Consider the following 16,704-nt stretch of genomic DNA (forward strand, 5'->3'; position numbering starts at 1 on the left):
GCACACCGAAGGACGACTGTTGGAACATTGTATGACTGAAGCAATGGACAAACATTGTATGTCCATTGTATAATGGACAACTTAGTAACTGTGTATCTCACTGTGATTCAATAAAAATTAATAGATAAAAATATGTAAAATAATACATTAGAGAAGTCCTGCCATGCCTTTGTGCTATGGAGTGTTTTGATCCCTTATTTACTATTCATAGTTGGAGATAGGTCTGTCAAATCGTTTAAGGTAAAATGAGGGAGGTCACATGGGGGGATTAGATGGGAATATAGGGACATTAGGGACCCCCCCTCTGTCCCATCAGACACCCACCTAGAAGACACCTGCTGGACAAGAGGAGAGACGGACTCCTGTTGACAGGAGGGGGGTCTCACTGGAAGTGACCCTGAGGAACATTGACTCTCCAACTTCACTCTGCAACCTTCCGGAGTATGAGAATCCTGTATGTGGGGTGTGAGGCCCCAGCCTGTGTGTTCCTATGTTGGAGTCTGAGCTGAGGCTTTTCAAACCAGCATCCTCTGAGCAAGGTCTGCCTAAGGGACACTTTGTGGAAGTGTGTGTGAGGGTTTGGGGAGAGGGGAGTGGGGGGACTCACTAGTCTCTTTATTCTCATCCCATGATGTCCTGAATGCTGAGGAAAAGAGTCTCAGATTCCTCCTTAGCTTATTGGCTAAAAGTCTTGTATGATCCTGGAGATGAAGCTATTGGCTGTTTTGCTTTTGCTTCTCTGATTAGAAAATGCATCAGACAGAGTGAACTAATTTCTATGTATTAATGTATGGGTTGTTCTGTTTCCATGTCCACTAGATGTCAGTAAGGACACTGTGTGTCCCCCTGCAGCCTCCCTGTCTGCTTACCAGGGGAGGGTCCCTGTCACCTTCAGGGCTACACAGAGTGATAGGAGCATCTCACCGTGAGATCAGCCCAAGACACTGAGGAGAGAAAGCACAGGTCTTGTGGTTTAAGCCTTAATCCAACCAGGTGATCCCTGACACCACAGTTTCCCCAACTTTTTTGTGGGACATCTAAGTACCACCAGGCTGACCTTGGTAGACACACGCATGGGGTTATCGTGGTTGTCCCCAGCATCAAAAGCCCCCAAAAGATGCAAATCCTCATATCTTACACTGAAGTGCTTGGTTCAACTTGGCCAAGAATTGCCTAGAGGGACCAATACACTCATCCAGCACTAAGCAGCAGATTTGCATCACATCTATGCACCCAAAAATCAAATAAAAAAATAGGAATTTGATCTCTGCTTACATTCCATCCTAGTGCTCTGTTGGAGTTTGGAAGGTGATTGCAAGACTTCTATAATTGCTTTAAGGTCTAGCAACATGACAGGGGGACAGCTCTGAAACCTCACTCTCTCTTCTCCTCTCCGTCCCTTCCCTCTCCTTTACACAAGTCCCACAGCATCTCCTTCTCCTCCCTGATGGAGTCTGGAGTGTGTGGATTCTCTGATCTGCTGTTCTGAGCTCACAGACCCAGTTCATCCTGAGTCACAATGGCCTTGGTTGGGGCCCAGGTTTCTCTTACCTCGGGCCCATTGCTGACCCCAAAGTTGTGACCTATCACCATATATCCATGTGTAGAGTCCTTGTTGGTAAGTTTGTTGCACCAAGCAGTAACTAAGTAGGGATTGGTCTGAAGCTCCCTCAAGTGGGCAGATGAGGCCCACAGGGAGCAGGATCCTGCTGCATGAAGAGCAATGGAGGCAGGGTGGGGAAATGTCTCCTGCTCAGTCGGTTGTGAGGCAGCAAATGTCCCTGGAGGATCCTGTCCTGGGTCCTGCATAAGGGGATCCCCGGGAGCTGCTCCTGTCTGACAGAAGAACTCGGGGAGGCCCCAGTAACAGGCTGAATACTGGAGAGGAAAACCTCTCCTCTACTCTCCATGATCACTGCAGGGCTCCCCTGGATTCCTGGGAAACATTCCAGCTCCTCCCCTGGATACTCAGTATTTCAGCATGTATATGTTGTGCTGGTCCAGAGGTTTGTGAGGGTCTGGTTTGGTCTGTCAGGTGCTGAATTCAGTGATGGGGAGACCATAGGAGTGTGCAGGGAGTTTTGGATTTGCAGTTCCAGGGACAGCCTCTACAATGAAAGAACGGTGATGTCAATGGGGCTGTGGGACTGCATCCTTGGGAACCTGGATGCCGACTCATGCAGCATGGATCTCTGTCCGAGCCCAGACTGATATTTATTGTATGAGTTCTATCTTTACCCCATGCTGACTGCCTCACCAGGCACCTCATAAAGGTGATTGTTTAGTGTCTGTGAATCCCTTATGCTATGAGGAGGTGTCATTCACTGTTCCTCAATCTTCTCAAGACATTAAGTCTTTCATTTGGTGTCTGAGAGCTTCTGTGTCTTTGGAGCAACATCAGGATTTCGAGCAAGGGATGTACCTGTGATGAGACAGAGGATATTCAATAATGTGTCAGTCAAGTTGGACCCTCTCAGCCACCTCATCAGAACACATACTCAGCTGGCCAGCTCAGAGGAAGGGGATAAAAGATAGGAAGACAATTCAAGGAGGTCAAGGAATTTTCAGTTCTGAGTCAAGAAATAGGGAATAAGGTTTCCAAGACGAGAAAGGAAAATTTTATGATGCCGATATGGAAGTAATGAATAACTTCTCAGGTGAAGGATGAAGCGATGAGCAGGAGAATGCATTAGTCTGTCAGATATTCTTTATCTTAGCACGAATTTATGACTCAAGACCCCAAATATTTGTACAATCCTTTCCATTCATTGAATTCCTGTATGTTAATAATAACAATTTTTCACACAAAATAATACAGTGCTTGATGATGAAGACTGACCTATCAGGAGGCATGAGCTGGGGTCCACATGTGAGCACAGGGCCCACACAGCCCAGAGCACCTGCAGATAAAGGCCTGAAGGTTCCAGCATTGCAGCATCACAGTAGCCTTGCGTCCTCGGTCCCCGGCATTGAACTGCTCATCCCAATGGCTACATGATGTTCAGAGTGACCATCAGGTTCTCAGAGCACTGACAGAGACCCTCCCCCACCCGCCCATCAAATAGGAAAACAGAAAATTTTAATCCTGTACAAAGTGCAGTAAAACATAATGCAATTCCGAAGCAAAGCGAAAACTTCCCTTGCCTCAATTATACCCACAGACGAGAAATCAAAGAAATGTGTACAATTCCTGAGGAAGTCTATAATGGTGTGTTCTGATCAAGCCTGTCTCTGGGGCAGAGCAAGAAGCTTTGCTAACACAGAGGACCATGGCCACCCTTTATGGTCACACTGGGACCATCTTGGGGCCCGGGGAGGAGCATGTTCTCTGTGGGCAAAGTTCTGCTTCCCCACAGAGACACGCACCCCTGACTTCCCTGCAGCTTGACTGGTCCCCACGTACCCTCCCCCCTCTGCCTGCCCAACCCCCTCTCATTTGCAAGTCCTCAGAGCTCATTCCTGGACACTCAATAATAGTCTGTGTCACGCTGTAGGGTCAGTGTCTGTGACACCCAGAGTGGACATGAGGGCCCCTGTGCAGCTCCTCAGCTTCCTGCTGCTCTGGCTCCCGGGTAAGGAGGAAAATTGACTAAATGCTACCAATGCTTCAGGGAAAATAATTTAAAGTACAATGAAAGGTGGTGATGATGTGTGTTTATATTTTAATCTCCAGGCTCCCAGTGTGATATCCAGATGACCCAGCCTCCATCCATGTCTGCATCTCTGGGAGAGAAAGTCACCATCACCTGCAAGGCCAGTCAGAGCGTTAGCAGTTATTTAGCCTGGTATCAGCAGAAACCAGGGAAAGCTCCCATGCTCCTCATCTATGCAGCAACCGTTTTAGGACCAGATGTCCCTTCCCGATTCAGTGGCAGTGGATCTGGGACAGATTTCACGCTCACCATCAGCAGCCTGGAGCCTGAGGATGCTGCCACTTATTACTGTCAACAAAGTTGGAATGACCCTCCCACAGTGATACAGGCCAGAACATAAACCCCCAGAGCTCAGCTGTGTGAGGCTGAGCTGCTCCAGCTGTTCCTTCTGATGACTCCACTGCTGAGAGTGTATCAGAATGTCTTTGAAAGCATGGTTTCTAGGCCATCTAGAGTACCTCTGCCAGCGTATATAAATTCTGAATGACACTGTTCATCATTGCACAGTCTGGACTGTTCTGGTGTATATCTAATGAATATCTTTAAACTCCATTATTCTCAATCTCATCACAGCAGCAGAGACATGATAACATATCTGCTGATTAAATTTAGAGATTATTCTCCTGAAAAAAGTAGGTGACAGTGTTAGAGTTCATATGTGCTCCCTGGCACTCTAGAAGGCCTAAAAACTATCTATTAATAGATTTGTTTTACTAATATCATACATATTTTCAGCCCAATTGTGAGGACACATGAGCAGCTTCATAGCCTCACACTGAAGGCGTCTCACAGGGTGCATTCTCCCCTGCCATGATGTCCTGTCTGATGTGGACCAGAAGGAGAGACTGTGTCTTACCAGGAGACAAACCCTCACAATCCTGAGGTTTGTGTGTGAGGAGAGGGGAGCAGGGAGGATGAGATCTACTCCCTTGACTCAAGGATTTTGATCCTGAATTCTTAATGGAAATAAAACAATTTTAGTGACAGGGACTGTGGATATCGTAGACGTTTTAAAACGATATAAACTTCATTTCGATGTGGGGGTGGGGGGAATTCAGGCAAGTAATAAACCATATAAAAAAAATGTCAACACCCTGTATTTAGCCCAAAGTCTTATATGAGGTCTCGTGGGAAATACCCTGGATCACAGTGCCTGAGCTTCCCTGCACAGCCAGGCCCTGACACTCTCAGAGGGAATGTAAATTTACAGAAATCATTGCTACATTAGGAAATTCCACACTACTGATGATATTTTCCCAGTGCCATTTCCCCAAAGCCCAATTATTTAGCAATATTGATTTTCCTTGGATTTGAATCCCTAGAATGGGAACATAAAATATAGATTGACATTGGTGAAAAAAAATGTTGACCACTTTTCAAAAGACAGACGCCCAGATCTGCATTCCACGTTTTGTTTTCCACTTTCCCTAAGCACAGACCAAACACTCAGAGCCTTTGCCAGACTTGTCCTGACCTGTGGGCAGGAAGCCCCTGGGCAATCGAGTAGCTGTTCTCTGAACACGGATTCTGAGGCCCCCAGACCCTGGGGGACTGAGAATGGGAACGTGGGGGCTCAGGAGCAGGTTCCTTTGACCTGGGACTGAGGGGAGACTTTGCTCAGCTCTTGCAGTGTGCCCTGCCTTCTCTAGCACATCAATGGCATCAGCAAGTCCTTGGAGACACAATCAGCACAGGAAACACCTGGAGTTCAGTCTCTATGTTTGGGTTCTAGTGCAACCTATGGGCCCAACATCCAGCTTCCCTCGGGGCGAGAGTCTCCATACATGTCCAACAGCAGCAGAAACGCGGGAAGTTGCCAGAGATCAGCCATGTGTAGCATCCACACTGACACGAGTATCACACACAGTTGGCTGAGGGAACAGGAATAACTATTGGACCCTGTCCTGGAGATGTGGCTGGGTTTTACTGCATAATCTCTCATGATTAATGTGACCCAATAATGTGGAAAGAATTAAATTGGACTAAACTAATACTTTTTATTACATTTTTTAAAAATCAGCTCTTATGTTAACATGATACATTTCAAGTATCCAAAGTCCCTATGTGGGCACAGCTCTTCACAGAGCACAGTTTTATTATGCTAAAAATAATCTAGTACGAGGAATGCAAATGACTGGGGTAACATTTCACATGTCTGAGATCCCAGTTCATTAGGATATCTAAAATTTAAAATATTGCTGTTGGGCACTAATGGTTTTATCATTCCATTTGTTTTCTGAAGCATGAATGGGCAAAGGCATCACTTCTATGGACAGCCAGCATGTCCATAAGCTGATGGCCCAGAGGCCTCCTCACTGATGTCGAATCTATGGGTCTCTGACCTGTTCTGGATGGTTCTCAGAGTACACTTGAACCTGGGCTGAGAAGTCTACATCAGGGGTCAGGGGCCCTCTGCTACCTGTGCTTACCTGTCATTTTCTCCTCCTTCCTGGAAAAAATTTTAAATTACATCCATGTCATGTGAGAATGAAAGAAACTAGCACTTAACAACTGGTGACACACATACTGCCTGAATTCCTGTTCCTTGTTAGTTGTTACTTCTCAACTATGTGAGCAATTTCTTTAGACAGGGAGTCATTTTTGTTCCTACTAAATTAACTAATAATATATATTGCAATATTTATTTCAAACACTAATAAAAATCTCTAAAAGCATCACTGGCAAAGGCATCTGAAATCATTTCAACCACTAGATGGGTGACAGAACTCCCAGAATGACCACCAACTGGGAACTCTTTGGTACTATTGCGGCAACATGGGAAGATGCCATTGTTGACAACATTGACGAGGAATACGATCGACTGGTTCAGCACCTCCATGAATATGCGAGGAACGCCAAGACAGAGATAGCCACAAAAAGTCGCCTATCTTCGAAAACTCTTGAGCTAATTCGCCAGCGTGGTTTGGCGCATGCCTCAGGCAACCGCAAACTAACGTCCGAGCTTACAAAGCAGTGCAGAGATGCGATCAAGGAAGACCTCAAAGAGAGAAGAGCAGAAGTACTGGTAGATGCGGCAAAAGCTGGGAAAAATATTCGTAACGCCCGCCTGTCCTTCGCCAACTATAAGACCAAGATGACTGCCCTCCGACATCCTGATGGATCCATCACATCCTCCAGAACGGCAATGGAGAAGATTATCCATGACTTCTACTCAAATCTCTTCGATAGCCATGTCCACTTGCCGACATACCAAATTCCACAGGATGGGTATGTCGTTCCTAACGTTCTCCCTTCCGAAATCCGACACGCCATTTCGTTGGTAAAGAAGCAAACAGCACCCGGCCCAGACAAGGTCAGACCTGAACACCTGAAGAACCTGCCGTCAGTACTCATCAATACACTGGCTCGGCTCTTCACTCGCTACCTGTCTGAATGCAAGGTTCCGTCCCAATGGAAAACCAGCAGGACCGTACTACTGTTCAAGAAGGGAGACATCCATGACATTGGCAACTATCGCCCGATCTGCCTATTGTCTGTCATCTACAAGCTGTTCACTCGAGTCATCCTGAATAGGATTGGCAGAACACTAGATGAAGGACAACCATGCGAGCAAGCAGGGTTCCGCAAAGGATTCAGCACCATCGACCATATCCACACGATAACCAAGCTCATTGAGGTTTCTCGGGAGTTCAAGATGCCGCTCTGCTTAACGTTCATTGATTTAAAGAAGGCCTTTGATTCTGTTGAGACGGAAGCGGTCATTGAAGCCCTAGCCAATCAGGGCACTCAAGCCCAATACATCAGGATCCTCCGTGAGCTGTATTGCGGATTCACTACCAGGATCTCACCATTCTACAAAGAAGTGATCGTTGATGTCAAGAGAGGGGTGCGGCAGGGTGATACCATTTCACCAAAACTCTTCAGTGCCACCCTCGAGAACATCATGCGACGACTGGAATGGGAAGGAATGGGAGTGAAGATAGATGGTCGGCAACTACACCACCTCCGCTTTGCTGATGACATTGTTTTAATAACACCAAACATCAGCCAAGCGGCACAAATGCTGGCCGACTTTGACCGTGAGTGTGGAAAGGTAGGACTACAGCTGAATCTTACGAAGACAATGTTTATGAGAAACAGCCTTGTTCCTGACGCCCCATTCGCTCTCAATGGAACGACCATCTCCGAATGCAACAGCTATGTGTACCTAGGTCGAGAGGTCAACATGACAAATGACCTGGCACCCGAGCTGCGCAGGAGGAAGAGAGCGGCTTGGAACGCCTTCAAGAACGTCGAAGAAATAGCTAAGAGGACGAAGAACCTCCGGCTCCTGGCACATCTCTTTGATTCCACTGTTCTTCCTGCATTAACATATGCCTCAGAGACCTGGGCCCTACGCAAACAAGATGAGAACGCCATTCAGGTCTCCCAAAGAAGAATAGAAAGAGCTATGCTTGGAATATCACATTTCACTCAAATGAGAGAACGAATCCAGAGTTCTGACATCCGTCGACGATCAAGGATCAGGGACGCTGTCTCATATGCCAAGGTGTCGAAAATCAGATGGGCTGGTCACGTAATGAGATTTAAAGACGGCCGTTGGACTAGAGCTGTTACTGATTGGATTCCACGGGATGTCAAGAGACCGCGTGGCCGCCCACCTACCAGATGGTCAGACTTCTTTGTCAAGATCATGAACGATCGGTTTGAGGCCCTCCATGTTCCCGGAGCGAAGAGAAGCCATTGGACTACACTAGCACGCGACAGGGACAAATGGAGACGTTACTGGTGCCCGCTCGAGCAAATCGAAGACTAACGGGAAGTCAAGTGATTAAGTGATTAAGATGGGTGACAGAATCCAGAACTGACAAGGCAGAAAACCCGGATCTTAGAAGTGCTGGGACAATAACTGAGTTACTGTCCCATGGTCAACAGGGCAGCAGGTCCTGTGGGTGTGAGGGTAAATCTATGGAAGTAGCTCTCAGCAGCTAATTTTACGCAAATGATCCGGTTCTCTTCAGCAGGAGCACGAGTCCAGTTTAAGTTCTCTGCCTAAGGACTCTGGGGTTTTCTACTGCATGAAGTTTATAAAGTTTCCATCCACAGTGAAACAAACCTCCCACATGGCCTGGACCAGATACCCTCACTCGTTCTTTGCTGGTGAGCAGACAGTAGAAGTGAGTTTCAGATTCTAAAGGGAGGAAGGTATTGGGGGCCTCAGGGGAGGAGGCCACAACTGTGGGCTCTGGACCATGAGAGTCCCTGCTGTACTGCAGACACGACCTTCATGATCCTGGGCAGGGTGGTAGGTGTACCAGAGGCCTTGGCACATTGCTGATTAAAGATAAAATCATACATTAGGGTAACTATCGGTTTTATAAGAGATACTCCATCCTCATAAGTAGTCGGGTACAAATTAACAGCCTAATCACATTCTTAGTTCCAAAGCAACATCCAGTAAATATTCAGTAATCATGTTGGAGCGAAGTCATTCATCCTTAAGCAAAGGCAATTCTCTCAGCAATCTCAAAATGAGCAGCATATATTACTGCAAAGACTAGTGGGTGGACAAACTTTACAATTGTTTCTGGGTGCTTTCTCTCCAATTCTTTAATGTTTTACAACATTACAGCCCCGTCCAAAAAGCATGCAGCATCTTTCTTCAATACCCCAAGGTAGAGGGACTCTGTTCTCTACAGGAAGGAGCACATATGAGGGCAGGTTACAATTATCCACTGTGTGATTTATCCATGTTTGTCACTGACACCCCAGATTGGTGACATGAGCAGGAGACCTACTCTGTGATTAACAATTGGCAGCCTGGTAATCCTGGTATAATTTATTACTTCCTACTAACTCTTTGTTAGTTGGTAAATAATCTACAACAGAGTCGTACAGTGTAGGATTTGAGACATGGTTTCATTTAAGACACAACTGCATAGTTTATTATTATAATGACGTCAGACGTAAAGCTACTACCGAGTTGTGCCAGTTGCATTTCAAGTCTGTTCTACAGAATAATTTGTAGAGAATGTCACACATTGGAAAAAGCACAAGCCAAAAATCACTCTAGGACCAGCCATGTTACTTTGATATAAAAAACGTGTTTTTCATGTATGAAGATGTGGGTTTGAATTATAACACATCAAAGAAACATTTTGGGTCAAAATGGTTGAATTATACCCTGGCTTTCTCATAGAGTCATAGGAACAAACTTCGTCAGTCTTGGTCTAGAGTTCAAGTTCAGGAGGGCTCCTCAGTGGTGCATCCACTGTGGTTCTCAGAGCTGATCTGGGTTATTCTAGAAGAGAAATAGGGCTGCATTAGCAACTCAAAAGAGGACCCAGGAGCCCTCTGTTTTCTGCCATCCCACCCCCATGTATGCCATTATCTTTACAGGCTCCTACTTGTCTCTGAAACCCTTCTGCTTTATCCAAAACAACACTCATGACATCTCCTGGGTTTATAACACCTGGGATATACCTATGTGTGGCTCAGTGTCCTTGTGAATTCCTGGTCACCTGTTTGTCATTTTTCCAAACACCTGGGAAAAGTCTCTCTGGATGCTCCAGGATCACAGGGACCACCCGCACCAGCACTTGAAACCTATTAAGTTGCTGTATGACAGTTGACCCATAGATGGCAGACAGACCCCATAAGTGACAAGCGAGGAACCCTGTATCTTAGAAAAACTGAGAGGGTATCTTGTCAGGATGGAAGGGGATTCTATGGATGTGGTGGGAATGTATGAAAGCTGCTAAAGTATGAGTTGCAGCAACATTTTCCTCCTTTTCTGTTATTGGGATAGAAGTGATTTTGTCATTTTTGGTGGGAAATTTGCACTAATGAAGGGTCGACTTTTGAACCATTTTATGACTGAAACATCATTGATCACTTGACTTCTTGTGAATCGTCGATTTGCTCGAGTGGGCGCCAGTAACGTCTCCATTTGTCCCTGTCCCATGCTAGTGTAGCCCAATGGCGTCTGTTCACTCTAGGAACATGAAGACCCTCAAACTGATCATTTATGATCTTGATGAAGAATCTGACCAACTGCTAGGTGTGTGGCCATCAGTCTTTTGACATCCCGTGGAATCCCGTCGGTAACAGCTCTAGTTCAGCGGTCGTCTATAAATCTCATTACGTGACCAGCCCATCTGATTTTTGACTCCTTGGCAAAGGAGACAACGTCCCTGATTCTTGATCATAGATGGAGGTGGAAACTCCGGATTCTTTCTCTCATTTGAGTGAAACGTGATATTCCAATCATAGCTCTTTCAATTCCTCTTTGGGAGACCCGAATAGCGTTCTCATCCTGTTTGCGTAGGGCCCAGGTCTCTGAGGCATATGTTAATGCAGGAAGAACAGTGGAATCACAGAAATGTGCCCCGAGCAGGAGGTTCTTCGTCCTCTTAGCTATTCTTCGACGCTCTTGAAGGCGTTCCAAGCCGCTCTCTTCCTCCTGCACAGCACGGGTGCCAGGTTATTTGTCATGTTGACTTCTCGACCTAGGTACACATAGCTGCTGCATTCGGAGCTGATCGTTCTGTTGTGAGCGAAAGGGGCATCAGGAACAAGGCTGTTTCTCACAAACATTGTCTTCGTAAGATTCAGCTGTAGTCCGACCTTTCCACACTCACGGTCGAAGTCGGCCAGCATTTGTGCCGCTTGGCTGATGTTTGGTGTTATTAAAACAATGTCATCAGCAAAGCGGAGGTGGTATAGTTGCCAACATCTATCTTCACTCCCATTCCTTCCCATTCCAGTCGTCGCATGATGTTCTCGAGGGTGGCACTGAAGAGTTTCAGTGAAATGGTATCACTCTGCTGAACACCTCTCTTGACATCAATGATTACTTCTTTGTAGAATGGTGAGATCCTGGTAGTGAATCCGTAATACAGCTCACGGAGGATCTTGATGTATTGAGCTTGAATGCCCTGATTGGCTAGGGCTTCAATGACCGCTTCCGTCTCAACAGAATCAAAGGCCTTCTTTAAATCAATGAACGTTAGACACAGCGGCATCTTGAACTCCCGAGAAACCTCAATGAGCTTGGTTATCGTGTGGATATGGTCGATGGTGCTGAATCCTTTGCGGAACCCAGCTTGCTCGCATGGTTGTCCTTCATCTAGTGTTCTGCCAATCCTATTCAGGATGACTTGAGTGAACAACTTGTAGATGACAGAGAATAGGCAGATCGGGCGATAGTTGCCAATGTCGTGGATGTCTCCCTTCTTGTACAGTAGTACAGTCCTGCTGGTTTTCCATTGGTACAGAACCTTGCATTCAGACAGGTAGCATGTGAAAAGCCGAGTCAGCGTTTGATGAGTACTGACGGCGGGTTCTTCAGGTGTTCACGTCTGCCTTTATCTGGGCTGGGTGCTGTTCGTTTCTTTACCAACGAAATGGCCTGTCGGATTTCGGAAGGGAGAACATTGGGACCAACATATCCATACTGTGGAATATGATATGTCGGCAGCTGGACATGGCTATCGAAGAGATTTGAGTAGAAGTCATGGATAATCTTCTCCATTGTTGTTCTGGAAGATGTGATAGATCCATCAAGACGTCGGAGGGCAGTCATCTTTGTCTTGTATTTGGCAAAGGACAGGTGGGTGTTACAAATACTTTTCCCAGCTTCTGCCTCATCTACCAGCACTTCTCTTTTCTCTCTTTGAGGTCTTCCTTGATCGCATCTCTGCACTGCATTGCGAGCTCAGGCATTAGCTTGTGGTTGCCTGAGGCATGAGCCAAACCACGTTGGCGAATAAGCTCAAGAGTTTTCAAAGACAGGCTTTTTTTGTGGCTATCTCTCTCTTGGCATTCCTCGCACAATCAAGGAGGTGCTGAACCAGTCGATCGTATTCTTCGTCAATGTTGTCAACAATGGCATCTTCCGATGTTGCTGCAGTAGTGCCAAAGAGCTCCCAGTTGGTGGTCGTTCTGGGAGTTCTCTTCTTAAACTTTGCAGCACTTTTTCCCTGCTCTGTGAAGTAGAATTTTGCACGAAGTTAGATGGTGGTCTGATCCCGTTTGGATTTTGGAACAACAGCGTCATCGCTCAGGCAAAACCGTCGACTGAATATGATGTGGTCTATTTCATTGTGGAATCGTCCACCGGGAGACTCCCATGTCCAACGTTTAGATTCGGCCTTCTGGAACTGTGAGTTACCATGGATGGTCTTGGTTGACATGATGAGCTCAGACAGTCTCTCACCCTGTTCATTCCATTCTAGAGCATGGGTCCCAATGTGAAGTTCTTCCCCTGATCTTCTTGGCCTATCTTGGCATTAAAATCACCCACAATGATCTTGTAGAAGGTGTGGTCTACTTTATAGAACTTTCCAGCTCCATGTAGAACTTCTCAATTTCTCCTTCATCATAATTGGATGTTGGTGCGTAGACAACAAAGATAGAAACTGCAGGCAGTGAGCCACATCTATTCAAATGTAAATGTCCGACTCCGGTTTTTAGGTATTCGAATGAATCAATGCTCAGGGCCAAGTTTGTGTTTACAAGGACACCAACGCCTCAGACACCTCTTTTATCGCATGTTCTGAGGAACAATTCTTCTCCAGTGTTGAAAACGATGTGATGAGATTGGTGCCTTCTTGTCTAGGTCAGACCAATGATGTCGTAATTGACCATTTGCGCTTGTACCATCAGGTCCTCAACGGATGCATCTGATGCTAACATACGTGCATTGAAAGTACAGACAACAGCCGGTTTTTTCGCCTGATCTGTGTGGGATGGGAACTGAGCCCCATCTCCCAGCAATAAAGGTGAAGGTCTCTTGGAACTCTCTCCACTTCCATTCAGGTACAGCCTGCCCCCAAGGCCTGGGAATCTCTCTGGGCATGCGCAGTTATCTCGATCTCACAGGACAGACATTTTTTTCTTATGATCTCTGCGGGATCAGCGCAGGGACCCTTTCTGGAGCCGCGGCCACATTAGCGACCGTGAAATATTCTCCCACTACATATGCCCTAGGAACCATAAGCTACCTTCTTAGATGGAATCTTCTCTATTTTAGCTCAGCCACTAGAAACTCAGTAGCCAATAACTCATAAGCCTATCTCAACTCACACTGCATAACAAACAGAATAGTAACAGTGAACGTAAAAGACGAAACCACACTTATAACAATGGTAAAGCAATGCAAAAGCCCACCAAACTTTCTTATTGAAGAGGCTAGCCCAGAAGACATCAACAGTACTGTAGTGTTAGACAACCTCTCTGACAAGGAATTCAGAAGGGAGCTACTTAGGATGCTTAGGGAACTAAAAGAAACAATGGAAAGCAATGCCAATAAAAGAAAAGAGGATTTGAAGGCAGAAATGAGGAAAATGCAATCGGAAAGGTCAAACCTGAAAAACCTGGTAGGCGAATTGAAAAACTCAGTGGAAGGCCTCAGCAGCAGAGTAACAGCCGCTGAGAACAGAATCAGTGAGCTCGAAGATGAAGTTCAGAGACTCTCCAGGAAAGAGCAGAAAATGAAAAAGAGACTAACTATTCGGGAACAAATGGCAAGAGAAGATCGTGATGAAGCCAAGAGTGCTAACATAAGAATTATTGGAGTCCCAGAGGGACAGGAAGAAAACCTTGATGAAGAAGAAACTGTCAAAGACATCATTGTTACAACGTTTCCAGAGCTGAAGAAAACTAGTGACCACATTCAGGAGGCATGAAGTGTACCCGCTAGAAGAAATCCAAATAAAAATACCCCAAGACACATTCTGATCAAAATGACTGAAACCTTAGACAGAGACAAAATTCTGAAAGCAGCAAGATCGAAGAAAGAAATCTCTTACAAAGGAGCATCCTTAAAATTCACAGCTGATTTTACTGATGAAACCCTCATGGCCCGAAAACAGTGGTAGGACATAGTGAAAAAACTCAATGAAATAAATGCCTCTCCAAAAATACTTTACCCAGCCAGACTCTCATTCATAATAGAAGGAAAAACACACAGTTTCACAGACAAACAACAGCTCAGGAACTTCATAGACACAAAACCATCGTTACAAGAACAATTAAATGGGCTACTTTAAGGCAATAAAGGCCCCTCAAATACAAAAAATTTCAACAAAACAATGGGACAAAATCCCATAACAATAATCTCTCTCAATGTCAATGGGCTAAACGCACCAATTAAAAGACATAGAGTGGCAGGATGGATTAGAAAATTGAACCCAACATTCTGCTGCCTGCAAGAAACACATCGCAATAGTCAAAGCAAACACAGACTCAGAGTCAAAGGCTGGAAAAAAATCCTACAGTCAAAAAGCTCCCATAAGAAAGCTGGGGTAGCCTTCCTAATATCAGTCCACGTCGATTTCAGAGTGAAGAAGGTCATAAGAGACAGTGAAGGCCATTTTTTATTGATCAAAGGATCTGTACAATAGGAAGAACTTACAATAATAAATGTATATGCGCCTAATGAGAGACCAGCAAAGTACTTAAAACAACTACTCATAGATTTGGAAAAAGACATCAATAGCAACACAATACTAGTGGGAGACTTCAATGCCGCTTTGTCACCTCTTGATAGATCAACCAGACTCAAGCTTAGCAAGGACATACTTCATCTGAGGGAAACAATGGAAGAAAGGGACTTAGTAGATATATACAGGACACTTCATCCACAAAAAGCTGAATACACATTCTTCTCAAGCGTACATGGAACATTCTCCAAGATAGACCACTTGATGAGCCACAAAACATGCCTCCATAAAATTAAGAAGACAGACATTGTATCAACAATCTTCTCAGACTATAATGCGCTGAAATTAGAAGTAAATCACACACAAAAACCGAAAACTATATCAAACACCTGGAAATTAAACAGTGCGCTATTAAACAACAAGTGGCTTAGACAGGAAACCAAAGAGGAAATCGAAAGATTCCTAGAAACGAATGAAAATGAGAACACGAGTTACCAAAACTTATGGGACACAGCAAAAGCTGTGTTAAGAGGAAAGTTTATAGCTCTACAAGCATTCCTCAGGAAGGAGGAGCGAGCACACATAAGTAATCTAACCTCACAGCTTAAGAGCTTGGAGAAGGACCAAAAAAAGGGGCACAACCCCAACAGGAGAAAGGAAATAGTAAAACTCAGAGCAGAGATTAACGAGATGGAAACCCAAAAAACAATTCCGAAAGATCAATGAAACCAAGAGCTGGTTGTTCGAGAAAATTAACAAGATCGATAAGCCGCTAGCAAAACTAACAAAGAAAGGGAGAGAGAAAACCCTAATAAACCGAATCAAAAATGAAAAGGCGGTCATTACAACAGAAACTACAGAAATTCAAAGGATCCTCAGGGAGTACTTTGAGAAGCTTTATGCCACGGAACATCAAAAATCGAGGAAATTCCTAGACTCCTACAGACTGCCAAGGCTGAACCAAGAAGACCTGGAATACCTGAACAGACCTATCACCATCAAGGAAATTGAAGCGGTAATAAAAAGTTTCCCCAAGCACAAAAGTCCTGGCCCGGATCGATTCACCATTGAGTTCCTCCAAATCTTTAAAGAAGACTTACTCCCAATCCTCTTTAAGCTTTTCCACGAAATTGAAATATCAAATACACTTCCGAACAGTTTCTACGAAGCAAATATCACACTGATACCAAAAGCAGACAGAGATGCCACAAAGAAAGAGAATTAGAGACCGATATCCCTGATGAGCACAGATGCAAAGATCCTCAACAAACTACTAGCAAATAGAATCCAACTACTCATCAAAAAGATCATACACCATGACCAAGTAGGATTCATCCCAGGGATGCAAGAATGGTTTAACATTAGGAAATCAATCAACATAATCCATCATATCAACAAAAGAAAAGATAAAAAGCATATGATTATATCAATAGATGTAGAGGAAGCATTTGACAAGATCCAGCACCCCTTTATGATGAAAACCCTAGCCAAAATGGGTATAGAGGGGACTTTCCTCAACAAAATTAAAGCCATCTACCACAAGCCTACAGAAAGCATCATCCTCAATGGGGAAAAACTGAGAGCCTTCCGTCTAAGATCAGGGTTGAGACAAGGATGCCCACTCTCTCCACTGCTGTTCAATATAG

At 45.0% G+C, this 16,704-nt stretch overlaps 1 gene segment (V, D, J or C); it reads left to right on the top strand.

Moving 5' to 3' along the window:
* Positions 1-3,523: 3,523 nt before the first annotated feature.
* LOC130031351 (immunoglobulin kappa variable 1-39-like) lies at positions 3,524-3,993 on the top strand. The segment is given in 2 exon segments: positions 3,524-3,572; positions 3,674-3,993. Coding segments are annotated over 2 exon segments (369 nt in total).
* Positions 3,994-16,704: the final 12,711 nt, after the last annotated feature.

Source organism: Sorex fumeus, unplaced genomic scaffold (assembly GCF_029834395.1).
Source record: "Sorex fumeus unplaced genomic scaffold, SorFum_2.1 ptg000006l, whole genome shotgun sequence".
NCBI classification, from domain to species: Eukaryota; Metazoa; Chordata; class Mammalia; order Eulipotyphla; family Soricidae; genus Sorex; species Sorex fumeus.